Below are 19,446 nucleotides of genomic sequence, written 5' to 3' on the forward strand. Positions count from 1 at the left end.
TATCAAAAGTACCAGGATTATAATTTTATACGCCAGACGCGCGTTTCGTCTACATAAGACTCATCAGTGACGCTCAGATCAAAATAGTTAAAAAGCCAAACAAATACAAAGTTGAAGAGCATTGAGGACCTAAAATTCCAAAAAGTTGTGCCAAATACGGCTAAGGTAATCTACTCCTGGGGTAAGAAAATCCTTAGTTTTTCGAATAATTCAAAGTTTTGCAAACAGAAAATTTATAAAAATTACCATATAATTGATATTCATGTCAACACCGAAGTGCTGACTACTGGGCTGGTGATACCCTCGGGGACGAAACGTCCACCAGCAGTGGCATCGACCCAGTGGTGTAAATAGTTATCAAAATTGAAGCCATTTAAAATGAAAAATATTAGAAAAAGCAAGAAAATAAACTCATTATCGATACCTGGATTTAAATCATGTGTTTGCGCCAGACGAGCGTTTCGACTTCAAAACACTCATCAGTGACGCTCGGTTAAAAAAAAAGTTAAAAAGGCCAAACAAAGTTCGACGCTAAAGATCATTCAGCGCCAAAATGTCACCATTGACACTATTAGTTTTAGGTTACAGGATTTGCCATGTGTTTTCAGTTATACCAAAGAAAACAGTATCAAGACATTGAAACAGATGTAAAAGATACTTTTCGAAAATTCTGTGTCTTATCTTTTTTTAAACAACGCAATTTGACATAATTTTTTCCAATGCTAAACTTTTTCTCTTTTTAAAATAAGATGGCGGTAGATACAAATAGAATATTATTACCTAATAAGTGAACCACAGTGTCATAATTAAAAGAGAATTAATACAAAAGGCAAAGAAGGTCACGAAATACTATATAGGAAACACAAATCTGATAAAAACGAACTCAAAATAGTGTAAATCTGCAAATGTGAAAGTTGATGACGTCTAGAGATAAATGATTTTTTTATGTTAATCGAGACGATTTAAAAGAGATAACATTTCAAATGACACTAAAACAGAAAGCAACATGACAATAATAAAAAAAAAACGAAGAAAAGACAAATATATATTACAAAACTTTTCTCAGAAAACTTAGGAATGGCAGACTCATGTTCTCTTGAAGGGTCAACATTCCATGCTTTAATAGTGACACCCGTTGTGTTACTTAAATTACACCGTTTTAATTAGTCTTATCCATTAGCCTAGCATTTAATAGTTACTGTAACGGAATGGTAAGTGTCTTTTTTCTAACCTAAGACATAATCAAATACAAAAATTAGCGATAAAACCAAATTCATTAACCTACCTGAGCGAATTTATGAACTAGAAATTAAATCAACGATTTCAAGGACAAAAACTAAAAGAGAATTTAACCATACCAGTAGAGGTAACAGAGAAAAAAAATAGACTAGCACACTGAAAACTTTACCAAAGCTTCACGAACATCTTTAAACAAAACAAGGTTGAAAGTGATCGTACACATGTTAATGAGAAAAAAAAGAAACAAGTTATTTCACGAGTGACGTTCGAAACAAAACAAGAAAGTTAAAAAGGCAATACAAATTACGAGGTTGGTGAGCATTTGGATAAACAGAATTCACCAAGCTTACATTTTCATTTAGTTATTTAGAGAATATTTACTATATTGCCGAAAATAAACTTTTACGATTCTGTTGTTTATTGCATTGTTTTGGTAAAGTTCCGAATCCTGCGAATAAAGGAAACAAGTCGAAAAGAAGTGAGCACAATTCAATTTACTATAACATGTACTAAAAAGAATCGTTACAATCGAAACTGGGCTCAAAGCAGAGTGACGAGTTCAATTTGTCATTTTGAAAAGTTGAAACTACAAGGAACGTTTATCCTATGCTTTTCTAGAATTTCTTGTTTAGTAATATTAAAAGTAATTGCCAGGTACTCGTTTTAAATTAAAAGTGTCAAGACACAAATAATGTATCACACAAATAATAATTATCATGATTATTGCAGTTTTGCATCTTGCAACATTTTGGTATTTCAACCATAGATTAATATATGTGTTTATATACGAGTTTAACATTATAACATGAGAAAAGATACCAAGGGGCAATATAAAAATTCACACTATTGAAAGATACAATATTGGTCAATCTCCATACAGCTCTCGCTTCCTTTCCGTATACATAGTACACTACAATACAATGACCTCTACCGTTCGTTGTTTTTAAGCCTCGCCTCTTTATGAAAAGTAATGCACTACTTTCAAAGTCTCTTATAATTACTAAAAACAATACTCATATTTAGTGCAGTGATACGAAGTAAGTACGGAACGGATGTGAGTTTTGCGCCGGAGATTGAATATTGGTATGCATGACAAGATCTGTTCAAACAATCCCTTCTGATTAGCCAATCCATTTCCAACCCATTTCTACAGTTTGCTCGTGTGTTGTATAAAAACAGACAACACCATAGTCATACTATAAAAAGTACGAAAATACAAACCGTAAAAAACAATAAATCTACTGGTAACTGAAAACTCATAAATAGACAAAACGATCCCTAAAACCATTATGTTGTGAATGCTTCTGTTTAATGCTATGATGCTTCTGCTTTACGTCAAGCACTCGTCGTTTTGTGTATGCATGTTATACAAATAAAAACGGTGATAAGTCATATGAAACACAGATTTTCGATAAGGGTCAAGACAATCATGGTGGTGTCTGTAAAACGTACAAAGGGATTGCTTATGCATTATCATTTATATCCGTTGATGGAAAAGCTGCTTTGTAAACTCATCAATGAATCATTTGATCTAACAAGGAGCGGTTTGAATTTTACGAAGTATGATAATAAGGAACTAAGAAAAACTGTTAACCTTAAAATTAAGCTTGACAGTAGCCAGATTTCAAATAAAGTAGCAAAAAAGACATATATTGTCAGTTTTCTACTCCGTATGTAAAATGTGAAATATTTTCAGTAATCAAAATAAATCTTATATTGCATTAGAAAAATTAGCATCAATCTCCATTCAGAGGAGTAAATTATAATGAAGCATTAAATAGTTTATACTAATTTCGACTATGTCATCAGAATTGTTAGCTATTTATACATTCGAGGGCTCAGAAACAACTTTTCTAACTTCAAACGTTCAACTACTACTAATTATAATTATTCTTGTGTGTCGACGTGGTCCAATTCACGACGTGTCAATGAAAATTCCGTTTGTGGTCAGTGCACGAAAATTGGTACCAACTAAAAAACACAAGTTCACAGTAGTTGAAATTTCTGGTGGTAACTGCGAGTACTCTAGATCGGTACTTTGTGATGTATGTGAAGTTAGCAGCCGGTTCGTTATTCGATATTCGATATTCAATATCCAACCGGCTGCTAGCAGTCGGTTGGATATTCAAAAATTTGTTGAAAATCTTGAAAAAAAAGAAATACTTGATAACATTAAAAACATGATTTTCATAGTTATAATGACTGATAAGATACGTAGGAAATCGTAAAATGACCTCTCCAAGCTGTTGTAAGTTCTCGTTGTCCTCGAATATAAACCCTTTTCTATGTTACATATTTGTCTTTATATAATATAGATTGTTGTCAATAAAACAACTTCAAAGATTTACTTTTATACATGATATTTCTTTAAACAAAAAGAAAAACCACTAATTCTAGAAAACATTATGAATTATAAATAGAAATATTTATGGAATGCCCAAAAAAGAAATATATAGACAAGTGAAAACCTATCTGAGACCGCTTAAATGAGTGTGAGACCCCCCTGGTCATTCAATGTTCTTTGTGTATTATGTATTTAACAGTTTATTTGGTGTGTTGTGACACAATTTTCTAAGCTTTGGAAGAACAGACGCTCAAATCAAGTCTAATCCGTACAAATTTTAATGTTCCCAGCCAGCATATATGAAACGATGCTCTATATGTTTTTTGCATTGGTCTAATATTTTGTTATCAAAGTGAATCATCCGGTGTTAGCTATATACTTATCTTATTGGTTTATAGCTCCACGTCTTTTTAAGAAGTTTAAGATGTTCAAATATTTTGCCCTTGCGCATCACTGAATAAACAAATCACAGATACCAAGATTTATTTTTCATGTTTGCGCCAGACGCGCGTTTCGTCTACTAAGAAGATACATTGATTGTCGAAATAAACATATGATGCAGTAAACTAGGTACAGTTTATGTTATCTATGCTATTTTTTGTGTGTTTGATAGTTTGAATAGATACTTTAATATTCTAAAAAAGTTTTTATTTATATAATAATTTATCATGTCATGCTGGTTCTCGCTCTAGTTTTTTCGTTTGGGTTTCTGTATTATGTAATCAAATGTATATTGTCATATAAAATTCATTGTGAAATTATGTGTTCGTCGAAAAGAACATTATCTTCTATATATATGAATGAATGAACAAATAGTTTATTTAAGTGCATTCTGAGTATATACAATACAACTAACATTGAGTGTTTACAGTCAAATAGATTTGTTTAACCCCGCCGCATTTTTGCGCCTGTCCCAAGTCAGGAGCCTCAGGTCTTTGTTAGTCTTGTATTATTTTGATTTAAGTTTCTTGTGTACAATTTGAAAATTAGTATGGCGTTCATTATCACTGAACTAGTATATATTTGTTTAGGGGCCAGCTGAATGACGCCTCCGGGAATTTCTTGTTTCATTGAAGACCTTTTGGTGATCTTCTGCTGTTGTTTTTTCTATGGTCGGGTTGTTGTCTCTTTGATACATTCCCCATTTCCATTCTCAATTTTATTGTAGTGCACGATCGTGTTTTAACTTTAAATACTCGAGTTTAAATATAACAGATACGGGAAAATTATGTCAAAATCTACTTATTTTGATACATAACTACAATATATACATTTTTTGCCTAAGTAATTTATTATTGTCCCAACGCACCATCCAGATGGTATTTGTTTGATTATCAAATACCTTGATGAGTTCTGTTGATCTGACGTTTAAACAGCTAACATAAGTGAACAGACATACTATCGGTTACCATGCAAATTAAAAGTTACTCAAAACAACAAATGATTTTTTGCTTGGCACAGCCTGATGAGATCACAGAAGTCGAACCCTGAACAGTTGTGTAAATTTGGACACAATATTCAAACTTGATACTGTCTGAATTTGTATTGTGAAACAATTTTGACATTATTTAGGTTTCTGACACAAAATAAATGTGGTAAAAACTCTTACAAATCTATTGCGCAATACTCTGCCATTGAAGATTTCTTTTTGAAACTTTTCAAATAAATTAAATTTGAAAACTTTGAAATAATATGAAATCCTTAACAAAAATTAGAAAAGAATTCCCCAAACTATTTGAATCCCCCTTCATTTCAATTACTCTCAAAGCAATCCCAAGTTATCCTTTGTGGTATGGAACCTTGAAGTACAATTTAAGAAAGATCCATACTGTCACTTAAACACAAGTAAATGTCTGGAAATTAAGAAAATGATTGTTTTTGGTCCCTTGTTGGCCCTTAATTCATAATCCGTTGTCACCATAATGAATCCCAACCTTCTACTTGTGGTATTAAAATTGTGGTACTATTTCAGAGCAATCAAAATACTTAGTCACCAGTTATTATACTGAAACTAGAAACATGCTTTGTTTTGGGCTTCGTTTGGGCCTCTAATTTTAAACGGTCTGGACCCTCATTCTAAAAATAAATCACAACCTTCCTTTTATGGTATTGAACCTTTTTCCTTCTTGAAAAAAAATCTATTCATTAAACTAAAGTCAATGTTCGGAAAACAAATTTGTCTTCGGACGAAAAAATTTTGCAGTCGTATAAAAATAAAGATATCTTTATGTATGACCTCCTTTTGAGTCGTTTTATTCTCATTCATTCATAATCACAGTCAATTGATTAAACACTATTGAATACGTAAATAATGTATATACTCAAACGATTGTTAATATACGTGTGTTTACCTATACCGTGTATACATGTACGCAGTAATCTTTAAACACTATTTCAAAACGAGGTTAGCTATTTATACATTTAAGGGCTCAAAGAAACAAAATGGCACTGAGTAAAGCGAAAGCAGATAAAGAAGATTTATTTAATTGCTCAATATGTTCTGAAGCAATTACACAACCTAAAATCTTACCTTGTATGCATAGTTTCTGTAAACCGTGCATACACGAACATATTTCAAATATGGGACGCAACAAGAACAGTAAATTAACCCAATTTACGTGTCCAGTTTGCAGATCAGTCGTAAAACCGAAAAATCCTGAATCACCGGTTGACGAATGGTCTTCTGCTCTTCAAGATAATCATATCCTTGACATCATGATTTCTACAATAAAGGGAGATAAACAGCAAGATTGTAAGGTGTGTGAACAGCACCAACAAAAATCTACTGCCAAGTTCTGGTGTAAAGGATGCGAAAAAACTCTGTGTGAGAAATGTAACACGATGCACGAATGGCTTCTATCTTCACATCCAGTAATTGCATTAGAGGAATTAGGACCAGACATATTGGGAATAGATTTGCATGCAGTGTCTGAGAATTGCAATGAACACCCATCTAACAGTATTGAAGCTTTTTGCCTCAACCATGAACAGTTATGTTGTATCCAGTGCGTAACTAAAAATCATCGGAACTGTGAAAGCGTCAAGTCAATTGAAGAAATTACAAATTCAAATATTGTGTACGACACACTTCAGGATAAACTTGAGTGCATCAAACAAGCAACGTTAAAACTTCTTAAAGAAAAAGAAGAGCAAAAACGCGATCTTAAAGAAAAGTTGGAAACGATAGGGAATGACGCAGCAATGTTTCTTGAACAAGTTAAGCGTAAGCTAGACGCTTTATTTGAGACGTTTAAGAAGCAGTTGAATGTATTTCTTGACGAACAGAGTACAAATCTTAATATTCGAATGCGTTTACTGGAACAGTTCGTTGAAAGTTTAAACCACTGGATAAGTGTAAACAGAGTAGTTAAAGAGTTTGGAACCAACACACAGCATTTTATTCAAGTTGAAACCATGAAAAATCAAATTAAGTCCAGCCTTATCGAAATAGACAAGGTAAGCAAGCATGAGACTTCATTTGATATCAAATTTGCGAAAAACGAGATATTAGAGCAGCTTGAAACAGCTGATTCGATTGGAATGTTAAACAAAACAGAACTTTATTTAGGAGATCAAATAACAGATATTCGCAATTGCTGCAAAACGTTAGGTATAAAATATCTACCAAATTTTAAAGATATCGGAGTTGAATTAGTGAAAACTTTTCACATCAAAGGATCGGCCTTATCATGTGGAGTATGTGTAGGTGAGGATCACATTATACTTGGAAACAGATCATTAAAGAACATACTACAGATGTTTGATAAAAAATCTGGTCTTGTTATCAGTACTGCAAACTTTGAAGTAGATGCGTGTCGTTTGTGTTATGATGAAGAACACAATCAAATTTTTATTTCTTCTTTCGAAAAAAAAATATTATGTAAAGCAAAGATAGTTGGAAACCGTATCAGAAATCCTGCGAGGTTGACCTTTAATAAAGATTACGTCGGAGCCTCATGTAAACACAAAAAATACATTTACATAGTTGTAGACAAAGCTATAAAAAAATTTGTCTCGACTGCAGGTCCAAATAGTTCGACGTCAACTGTCGTTTCTACAAATACAGACTGTGGGACAAATGGAATGAATATATTTAGACAAAAGATTATTTATACCACAAAAGACAAAGAAGTCAAATGCATAACACTTGATGGAGAAGACGTTTACTGCTTTAAAGATGAGATGATCAAAACCCCAGAATGTTTAGCTGCATTGCCGTCAGGTTTAGTTTTAGTTGTAGATCGAGATAACAAAGGATCGTTACACGTCCTTTCAGAAGACGGTACAAAACACAGAAGACTTCTTCAGAAGTTTAACACTATAACGGACCCACGTGATATCTGGTTGGACAATAACGATTCCGAAACTTTTTATATAGCTGGTGGGGAGTATTTGGAGGTGTACAGAATAACATGTGACTAGCAGATTTATGTGGACTTATTTTATATCAAGATAGTAGAAACATTACGACTGTAGCTTGCAGGAAAACGTATTTTATCGGATAATAAATGAAAAATCCGAAACACAAAATAGATAGTTCTCACCCAGGTTTAAGTTAACCCCTCACCAAACGTAGCATAAAGTTCTTCAGTGCATAAGGAAAAATGGAACTATTTACACAGGCTATTAATACAACAAGCGAAAAAGTCATTGTGCCTCTTGAAGTAGGCAACACATGTTTCAAAGTTTGTATTCATATATATAAATACTTTCTTTATAGACATATCAGAATCATATGCATATATATGTGCTTTTAGCTATGATTAACCTACAAGACACGTTTCAAAATGTAATAATTTTAAATAACCATTAAAATTTCCACTTGATTTATTGACGTTATTTATTCACAAACAAGGCAATTATATTGACTTATAAAAGCTCTTATGAACTTTCTAAAACATTTGCCAGCTGTGTAGATTGCATTGTTACCAATAACCAATTAATTTTGTGGAATCATAAACACAAACAGAAGCAATACGACGTATCTTTTTTATCGCTGTTCTCTGGCACTGTGAAAAATTCTCATAAAACAAAGGAAAACAGTAACATATACATACGAAATAACATGTAGGCACAAACAACTGTCAACAAAACTGCAATTGAATTACGAAATAAGGCACACAAGGAACATGGCATTTAAAGGAGGGTCCATTACCTTTGCTAAGCTGGTAAAGAGGCCTTATTTCTATAATATTAGGAATATAACGACTGAATCATTCTGGTTTTTTTAAATGTGATAAGAAAACGTAAATATAATTGGGTTTAGCTGATATTAAAGAGTAATCTCCCTGTAGTGTTAGGTACCACCTTAATTTGGTTAGAATACATAGTACAGTTTTCAAGAAATATGTTCCTTTAGGTTCACCTGATCAGAATTATAAAATAAGCATGAGTAATATCATGGCCAATTAAACAATAAAACTTCAGACATTTCTGCATTTTATGGTATATATGGTATCTATTGCTCATAGTGTTATAATCCTGGTACCTTTGATAACTATTATTTTGTTATAAAAAAAATTCAAAAAATATTGATTTTAGTTGAAATGATAGGACATTTTATGAGTGGACTCACTTTTGTTCAACGACTGAATTTGAACGTTAAATACGTTCAGTGTTCCTGTTCTTTCGTTGTTTTCCTCTTATAGTTGATGTGTTTCCCTCGGTTTATTTGGAACCCGGGTTTTTTTTTTCTCAACCGATTTATGACTTTCGAACATCAGTATACTACTGATGCCTTCGTTTACGAAACACAAATTACCTTTGATTTTGTATTCAGACTTTGTCAGAACCACGGTCTACGAAAGTTGTTATCAACGCATATTAATGAATAAGGCCGTTGGTTTTATTATTAAAACTATTTCGTATTTTTCATGTCGTGGACATTCATAGCCGACTATTAAGTATGGGTTTTCCCCATCGTTCTTACGGTTAATCATAATTGCTAACATCCTTTTCATTAAAACTGTGTTGGATAGTTTGCAATTATACGCATCTCTTTATTTCTATATATTCGTGTTGTCACTCGTTTACATCTAAGGCCAGTATGATTTAAGTTTCGATAAATCAATCGCATTTCCAAATTCTATAATATTTATAAAATAAAGTTATGTCGAAATGCGATATATACCCGATGCAAACGAATGCTTCAAATCCACATCATGCTAAAGTAAATTTAGAAAAATGAAATGAATATGATTACAATGTCCATATAAAAGTTACACGTATTGAAACAGTGATGAAAAGATAAAGTATTATGTATATTCACATGATTGTGTATCTTCTCATTGTACGCTTTTATCGACAATTCAAAACGAGGTAAGCTATTTAAATATTAGGGGGTGTATACGCAAAATGGCGTTATGTAAGGCGAAAACAGAAAAAGAAGATTTATTATGTTGTCCGATATGTTCTGAAGAAATTAAACAACCGAAAATATTACCTTGTATGCATAGTTTTTGTAAAGAATGCATACACGAACATATTTCTAATATGGGACGCAGCACCAAAAGTGAAATAACCCAATTCACATGTCCAGTTTGCAGATCAGTCGTGAAACCAAAAGATTTGGTTGCACCGGTTGATGAATGGTCTTCTGCTCTTCAGGATAATCTTATCCTTTCTATCATTGTTTCTACATCAAAGGGAGATAAACAACAGGACTGTAATGTTTGTGACCAGCATCAACAAAACTCCACTGCCAAGTTCTGGTGCAACGGATGCAAAAAGACTTTGTGTGAAAAATGTAACAAAATGCACAAATGGCTAAATCTATCGTCACATCAAGTAATTGCATTTGAGGAATTAGGATCAACTATATCTGGACTTGATTTGCATGCAGTGTCTGAGAATTGCAATGAACACCCATCAAATAGTATTGAAGCAATATGCTTGAACCATGAACAGTTATGTTGTATTCAGTGCGTTACTGTAAATCATTGGAACTGTAAAAGCGTCAAGACAATAGAAGAAATTACAAATTCTACTGATGTTTACGACACACTTAATGATAAATTAGAATGCATTAAACAAGCAACCGTAAGACTTCTGAACGAAAAAGAAAAGCAAACGCGCGATCTCAAAGATAAAATGGAAAACATAAAAGCAGATGCAGCAATGTTTATTGAACAAGTTAAATGTAAGATAGACGGTTTATTTGAGACATTTAAGAAGCAGTTAAATGTATTTTGGGACGAACAAAATACAAATGTAAATATTCGAATGCGTTTACTTTCACAATTCATTGGAAATTTAGACCACTGGATCAATGTTAACACAGTCGTAAAAGAGTTTGGAACCAAAACACAGCATTTCATTCAAGTTGAGACCACGAAGAACCAGATAAAGAGCAGCCTGAATGAAATAGATACTGTTACCGAACATGACACAACGCTTGATATTAAACTGGCAAAGAATGAAATGTTAGAGCAACTCGAAACAGCTGAAAATTTACTTTTATTTGAAAAGTCAGAACATGATTTAGGCGATCAAATGAAAGATATTCGTAAATGCTGTAAAGCTTTAGGTATTATATATCAACCAATGTTTAAGGATATCAAAGTGGAACTGGTTCAGGTTTTCCACATTGAAGGATCGGACTTATCTTGTGGAGTATGTGTAGGGGAGGATCACATTATACTTGGTAACAGGTCAACAAAGGACATAATACAGGTGTTCGACAAAAAATCTGGTCTTGTAATTAACACAGTCAAATTTAGTGAAAATACTTGCCGCATGTGTTATGATATTGAACAAAAACAAATATTTATTTCTTCGTACCAAAAGAGAAAATTGTACAAAGTTGGCACAATAGGAGCACTAGTGAAAGATCCGGAATTACTGCAGTTTAATAGTGATTACGTTGGGGCATCATGTAAATATGGTGAACACATTTACATAGTTGTTAACGATGCTATTAAAAGATTCGTCTCTACTTCTAAACCAAACGAATCGGTGGAAATGACATCCATCGTTTCTACTAATACATTTTGTGGGACAAATGGCATGACCATTATTAGAAAACATATTATTTTTACAACAAAGTTGAACGAAATCAAATGCATAACGCTTGATGGGGAAGACGTTTACTGCTTTATAGACGAAGCAATCAAAACCCCTATATCATTGAGTGCTTTGTCGTCAGGTCTCACTTTAGTGTTAGATCGATCTGACAAAGGATCTTTACATGTGCTTTCAGAAGACGGTACTAAACACAAAACACTTCTTGACAAGTTTGAAACTATCACGGGCCCTCGCGATATCTGGTTGGACAATAATGATCACGAAACATTTTATATAGCCGGTGGGGAATATCTGGAGATGTACAAAATTACAAGTGATTAAACCAATTTACTTTGGATTTATTTGTTTTTTTTTATGTAGTACTGGTACACCACGGTTCTAGGTTAGGAAAGGGTTGGGATAAAGATAGAATTTTGGATCCACGATGTAATAATTTCCATCGGTGGCAGTCCAACTGATTCAGTCAAAAAGAGCATTTACGATTATCACATACAAATTTAGAAAATGCAAAAAAAAAAACCTTGTCACGAGCAGATTTGGCAAGAAATCTCTTTTAGCCAAAACATAGGACGATATTTAGTGACAATCTTTAAGTTCTTAATCAATTAATGGTTTCTGAGTATGTTTAACGTGCAAATGTTGGAATGCTTATGGTAATTAATGGTTCACGAAACACTAGACAAAACCACTTTACACATCCCTACTTAAGAGTATTTAAGTAATATACTTGGTGAGTAATAATGTTGTTGGCATTGGCATGACTTTTGTCTACCTGTAGATAATGCATTATTGTAATTTCAAATGTTTACTTGATCTGCCAATGTTGGAAAAGAGTGAACTGGATCGAAATGTTTGGCTAACGAATATGACACTCGAAACACATCATCAAAAAATTAATGACAAGAATACAATACGCTGAAATGTCTCGCTTTATTTACTTACTATTGATATTATGTTTCTAGTCCTTAAAGGAAAGCTTTACTACAACTATAACACAAACGTAACATGATCCAAGGAAATGAGGTCAAGGTCATATAACAAGCATTCAATACACTTAATGTAAATGTAGTCGACGTATTGCTTATATTTTCACCGAGAAAACTAAACATTGACCAATGAACCATGAAAATGGGGTCAAGGTAGGATAAACCATGTCAGACAGACCTGTTCATTTAACAATTATTACATACAACAAATATAGTTGACCTTTTGTTTATAGTTGAAAAAAAAACAAAAAAAAACGAACACACTTAAACTTAAAGCTCAGCAATTTAGTGTGAAAATGAGATCAAGGTCAAATAAAACCTTCGAGACTAACATATTCATCATAAAATATTCCCATACACAAAATATTGTTGACCTATAATATTGCATATAGTATTAGAAAAAAGACCAAAACACAAAAAAAATCTTCTGAGCACTGAACCATAAAAATAAGGTCAATATCAGATGACACCTGCCAGATGGACATGTACACCTTACAATCAGTCTATAGACCAAATATTTTAGACCTATTGCTTATATAATCTGAGATATGGACTTGAACACCAAAACTTAACCTTGTTCATTGAACTTGGTTTGGCCTTACTGATATTCTACTGTCACAAATGAGTTTAATGCACGCCAGACAAAAATCGCGTCTGGCTTAATAAATGATAAACTTGATAATCGTCAAATGCCTCTACCAAATCTAACAGTTGGTTTCTAATAGTTCCATCGATTGATAAAGTCTCGCGTTTCGAAATTCGTTTGTCAAGATTTGTAAATATGGACCTCCTTTTTTATTTGTGTTTAGTTAGGCATTTTGTTCTTGCATTTCTAGGCTGCATTTCTAAACCTATCCGTCAAAAACGAAATATAACTTTTACAATTTTATTTCACTGTAAAACATCTGTTTGTAAAGAGTTCCGAAGAAAACTATCTTAACTAATAGAAATGATTATTATCCCCATGAAGAGCATCGTAAATACTTCTTCTCTTCATCGTTGATTTCTGTAGAACGTGTACAGTTTTGATTGGTGGTGGCTTTGCATTATTAGTACTATACGTTGTATTGTCATTCGCACTATATAGTACTGGGATATCATACGGACAGCTACCAGAAACATTTCTGGCCGAATTACTAGTTTTTACTGTATCTTCAATTTGTGCTACCGTGTAATCTTTTTTCCTAATGATATTTTCTTCTCTTCTGTTGAAGGTTTGTTCTGTGAAACTGCTTGACAGGAAGCTGTCATTTTCAGGACCTTGTCCTTTGTATTTACTTTGTTGGATATTACGGACGTTTGTCAAATCAGACGATCTATCTGAAGAGTTAGCAGTGATAAATCTCGAACTTTGTGGATTGTTAACATGGTATTTACTATATGCAAGTTTATTAGCGCTCAGTTCATTTGAGGATTTTTCTGCTAAGGTACCTTGAAGAAAGCTTATTTTTTGTTGATCGTTTCCTTTATATTTTTCCTTTCCGTCAGCGAAACCGTCCAAGGACCTGTAATTGTGTGTATTGGTTTCTGTAATTCTCTCACGTGTGTTATTTACAGTAGCTACATCTGGAGACATTTCGGAACTATGTTTTTTTAGGGGTAACATTGTTAAACTAGTATGATCATCCTTATCAAGTCCATGGTGTTGGAATATGGATTTTTGTTGTTTGATATCCACAGAGTTAGACGTGGTTCCGGATAATTTATGTTTCCGTGTTATATTGTCATCTGGCAAATCACCAACAGAGAAATGATCATTCAATTCTCTAGCATTATTCTGTGAGAAGTAAGATATTCCTTTTGTACTATTTTTGTCTACTCCCCTTTCTGTTTTTGACATATATTTATCATCGTATAACTTCAATTTCTCATTATTGTCTCCTGTTAAATCTGCTACTTGACTATTATGTGGTGATTTACTATGAATATCGTTATACTTGTTATTTCTGGGGTAATAGTTTTGGTTTAGACTTTGAGGATTGCTGGCTACAGATGAGTCAGTTTTATTTGATATACCGGATTCTCTGTTTGTTGATGTGTTGACTGATTTTGATAACACCATCTGATTGGAAGTATTATTAACAGGATATCCAGTATTTCTTTGGTAACTGTCGATTGATCTGGAGTTATTGGTTTGATGATGATCTTTTTCAATAGAAGTAGTTTCCTTTTTCCCTTTCGTAGGTCTGTTTTGTTCCATATGTTCAGTTTGATGTGTTTCAGTAACATTTGATGGATGAATACTGTCTTTTTTGTCACTTTGACTCATTTCTGATATCTTCACATTCGAATTGGACGAAGTTTCATCCAATTTACGGTTATCATCATCCACAGATTTTGTCATATCAGATTCTGTTGCTTTGGTAAGTTGATGCGTTCTCTGGTTGATCTTATTCTTGCCATTAACAACTGAAACACCAAGGTGAGATGTGTTCGTTTTCTCTGTATTATCAGTTTTATATTGCTCTTTTGTTTTCGAAGCTGTCACATGAGTATCATGGTGGTCGCCAGTTTTATTATGATATTGATTATTCTTTGGTGTTTCACTAGATACAATGTTCACAGCTCCATCGGAACTGTCAGTGTTCTTTGGGTTTGTTTTTGATGCGACTATATCGATTTGTTGTTTATTTTCATTTTCTGTTATCATCGATTTGGTTTCGTTTTTCTCATATATTTTACCTTCGTTAACATCTGTATTCGGTTTGTTGATTTTCATCTTGTTTGTACCACTCTCTATTTGTTTTTGCTCTATCTCTTTTGATGTATATCTCTTTTGATTTATCTTTTCTTGTTCATGATCCCGAAACATTTCAATTGACTGAACACCGCGCGGTCTACTTGTATAGGCTGCGTCATCATCTTCAAATAACACTTCTGCATTATCTACCCTGGCTTCATTGTGTTGTTTCCTTTTCAACGAAGCCTCTCTCGTTTCTTCTTTGTAATGTTTTTGGGTGTTGCTAATATTTTGATCCCTCATTTGGATCTGTTTGTTTTTATAGTCTTCCTGTTTATTATAGATTTGCACGTTCTTGTCATCGACTTCATTTTTGTTTCTATTCGTACCACCACTGCGATCCCGTAATTCCTCTGAATTGTCTTCACTTGTACTATTATTTGAGGTTGAGTGCTTGGGTATGTTGTGCTTGTTTGTTATTTGTCGCATACCATTAAGTTTGTTTTTCTCTGACATGTTTTCGCCAGTCAACTCGTTCCTTTTTTCTGTTTGAATAGCGTCATTGTTCCTGTCTCCTAAATTCAGTTGATTATCACTATGTTTATCGGAGTTGTTTCTACTATCCTGCTTCCTGTTGTGATTATGTGCAATAGCAGTCTTATCACGAGTGTGTTGTTGTGAAGAAGGTTTATCACCAGTATCAGTACTTTTACTCGGATTTTTATATTCCTTCTTTCTTTCATGTGAGCTTCCGTTCATGGCAATACTTTGACTCGGGTTGCTTAACTCATACTTTTTGTCATTTGAGTTTCCGTTAATTAGAATACTTTGACTCGGGTTGCTTAACTCATTCTTTCGATCATTTGAGCTTCTGTTGATTAGAATACTTTGACTCGGGTGGTTATATTCCTTCTTTTTGTCATTTGAACTTTTGTTTATGACAGTGCTATGATTCGGGTTGTTTAATTCATTGTTTCTATCATTTGAGCTTTCGTTAATTACAATACTTTGACTCGGGTGGTTATATTCCTTCTTTCTGTCATTTGAGCTTTTGTTTATGACAGTGCTATGATTCGGGTTGTTTAATTCATTGTTTCTATCATTTGAGCTTTCGTTAATTACAATACTTTGACCCGGGTTGTTATATTCCTTCTTTTTGTCATTTGAACTTTTGTTTATGACAGTGCTATGATTCGGGTTGTTTAATTCATTGTTTCTATCATTTGAGCTTTCGTTAATTACAATACTTTGACTCGGGTGGTTATATTCCTTCTTTTTGTCATTTGAACTTTTGTTTATGACAGTGCTATGATTCGGGTTGTTTAATTCATTGTTTTTATCATTTGAGCTTTCGTTAATTACAATACTTTGACTCGGTTGGTTATATTCCTTCTTTCTGTCATTTGAGCTTTTGTTTATGACAGTGCTATGATTCGGGTTGTTTAATTCATTGTTTCTATCATTTGAGCTTTCGTTAATTACAATACTTTGACTCGTGTGGTTATATACCTTCTTGTTTTTATTTGAGCGTCCATCCAATAAAGTACTTTGACTCGAGATGCTATGTTCTATTTTTCTGTTATTTGAGCTTCCGTTCGTGACAGTGCTTTGATTCGGATTGTTACAATCCATATTTCTATCATTTGAGCTTCCGTTCATGGCAGTAGGTTTGCAATCACTCTTGATCTGAGTGGTGCTTCCCTTTAAATCTCTCGATGGAATATGCATGTGTGCAGTGTTTTCTTTGCTTTTCGTATTTGTTGCATGTCTTTCATAGTCATGAAAATTATTGCTGTCATCTTTGTGTGGGTTTCTGTACTCTGTATTAAATTGATTCTTTGAGTTGTAATTATTATGAGAATTCTCAACGCCATTTTTTGACTTTTCTGTAGAATATTTGGAGCCTCCATTCTGTACAAGTATTGTTTTACTGCCAACGTATTGTTCTGAAGAACGTTTTTCAATTATGACATTACCTTGATTATTTCTTAAATTATCATATTTCATTTGTTTGTCATTTGCCCTTCCATTTATATCAGTATTTTGACTAGGATTATTATATTCCCTTTTGCGATCATTTGAGCTTCCGTTCATGTCTGTAGTTTTGTTATTATACTCGACATGAGTACTCCTTCTCTTTGCAACTCTAGATTGTTTATGCGCAATATTTTCGTTGCTTTTTGAATATGTTGCCTGCTGATTTTGATCATTGGTATTGGACTTTTCGCCTCGATTTGCCAATTTCTTGTCACTAGAACTCAATTCTGAAACAGCACCAACTAAAAGTATGCTTTGTCTTCTATGGTCATGTGATTTATTACTAGAATCATTATTTGTGTTTCTGTTCTGTTTGTTATATTTGTCCTTTGTATTGTGTTGATTCTCACAATTTTCAACGACATGCCCTGATTTTCCAGTAAAGGGTTTAGAGCTGATATTAGTGTCGTTCGTATCGACGCTTTTCGCAGCGTTATCCTTTGCTTGTACCTTTTTGCTGTGTTTCTGGCCTGTCTTGTGACTTCTTGGTGACATGAATAATATTGCATCTAGTTTGTTGACAGTTTTCCTAAACGATTTAACGGTTGTCCTTTTAGCGTTCGTATAAAGGCAAGTTTCTTCGTCAGGATCGTGTCGGTTATGCGCTAAATAAATCAAAGGTTTTAAAAAGAAAGATAGAACTGCTCCAATTAGTGTAATAGTATAGAACCCACTCCATATATTTTCGTGCAAACTATCGTAAAATGTTACAATGTAATATGGCAACCAACACAGTATTGTTGTTATCCAAATAATAAAAACCGTGACTGCGAGTTGAAACTCATCATTGCTGTTTTCTAGAAATATTTTACGACTTTTTTTGGTTACGTTCTTTAGTTGTATCAAAATTCCTTTTCGTTTTCCATTGGGAGGGTTCATTGTATTGACCGACTCTGGTTGTCTAGTATTTTTAGGAAATGATTTCAAATATGATTTGGTTTCACCACTGTTGGATATCGTGTCTTGTTTTGTACCTTGAAGTTTATCAGCATTACATTCTTTTGTTCTATCATTTGTCTTATTAGATTTTGATTTTCGTTTTTCTTTCTCAAATTTTGCATTTGTTATACAAGGAAATATGCATATTCCAACGACGAAAAGAATTCCTACACTTACTACAAATATACCAACAAGGAAGTATAAGCTTCTACTTAACTTAGGTATACAAGCAGCTTGGTACGTGTCATAAGAAATCTCAATCCAACCTGAGAGTGGTATGGCAGCTATGCAAAGATTTAAAATCCAAACAACAATGGCGATCACTGCTGTTTTCCATTTAGGCTCGAATAACGTTTGATAGAATCCTTCATTTTTCACTTTCACGACTCTTTCAATGCAAAGTAAAGCTACAAACGTACAGTCTGATAGGTGTAGAAAAATGAACACAACACCTTGTGCCGAGCAGAAGTAACTTGTAAGTTCCCAAGATGCCATAATACCAACAATGCATATCGGAATTAAGATGGCGAAACAAGCCATGAAATCCAAAATAATAAGTTGTAGTAATAGCTGGTGAAATGCTGTGTGCAGTTTATTCCTTTGTTTAATCGTAACAATCAAAATAATGTTAAGACTGATACTTAGAAGAATGACAATCGCAGAAACAGAAACTAAACTGTACGGTACTAATTTAGTTTCAATCCACTCTGAAAATGGTATGCCCATGGCTGTAGCTATTTTGTCTAAACGTTTTGAAAAGATTCGAAGTCTACTCTTTCGCACCACATACTAATTCATTTATAGACAGTTACGTTGTTTAATGCATTGTATGTGGCAATCTTTCTGAAGTTGAACAGAATCATAATAATGAATGTTGTCATAATATACACTAGACTTCACTAAGTGAGAGCACATTTCGAAAAAAAGTACAATATACTTCTAACATTATGCAGCTTATTGATATTCAATATACAAACATTTATTTAATTTAGAAGTAATCTTCCTTTAATGAATTGTCACTGAAACAATATTTTCTTAAAGAATGCATTAGTTAAATATGGTTACAGACTTTTATTGATTATTGGGTATTAGTTTATTTTTATAATATAACACATTTTAATATGACCTGGAATGTATAAATCGTCTCAAAGTACAAGGGGTCAACAAAATAACGTATAAAACGTTGAATTAACATGTTA

The 19,446-nt window shown here is 33.2% G+C and overlaps 3 protein-coding genes across 3 annotated transcripts; 2 read left to right on the forward strand and 1 right to left on the reverse strand.

Moving 5' to 3' along the window:
• Nucleotides 1–6,025: 6,025 nt before the first annotated feature.
• LOC134697673 (E3 ubiquitin-protein ligase TRIM45-like) lies at nt 6,026–8,005 on the forward strand. The gene has a single exon (XM_063559956.1). It carries the CDS (start codon nt 6,026–6,028, stop codon nt 8,003–8,005), a length of 1,980 nt encoding a protein of 659 aa, XP_063416026.1.
• Nucleotides 8,006–9,937: 1,932 nt separating this feature from the next.
• On the forward strand, nt 9,938–11,926 carry LOC134697674 (uncharacterized). The gene has a single exon (XM_063559957.1). The coding sequence runs from the start codon at nt 9,938–9,940 to the stop codon at nt 11,924–11,926; it is 1,989 nt and encodes a 662-aa protein (XP_063416027.1).
• A 1,605-nt stretch (nt 11,927–13,531) lies between these two features.
• On the reverse strand, nt 13,532–18,742 carry LOC134697675 (putative uncharacterized protein DDB_G0282133). Its single transcript, XM_063559958.1, has one exon. The coding sequence runs from the start codon at nt 18,740–18,742 to the stop codon at nt 13,532–13,534; it is 5,211 nt and encodes a 1,736-aa protein (XP_063416028.1).
• Nucleotides 18,743–19,446: the final 704 nt, after the last annotated feature.

Source organism: Mytilus trossulus, chromosome 14 (genome assembly GCF_036588685.1).
Source record: "Mytilus trossulus isolate FHL-02 chromosome 14, PNRI_Mtr1.1.1.hap1, whole genome shotgun sequence".
NCBI lineage: Eukaryota > Metazoa > Mollusca > Bivalvia > Mytilida > Mytilidae > Mytilus > Mytilus trossulus.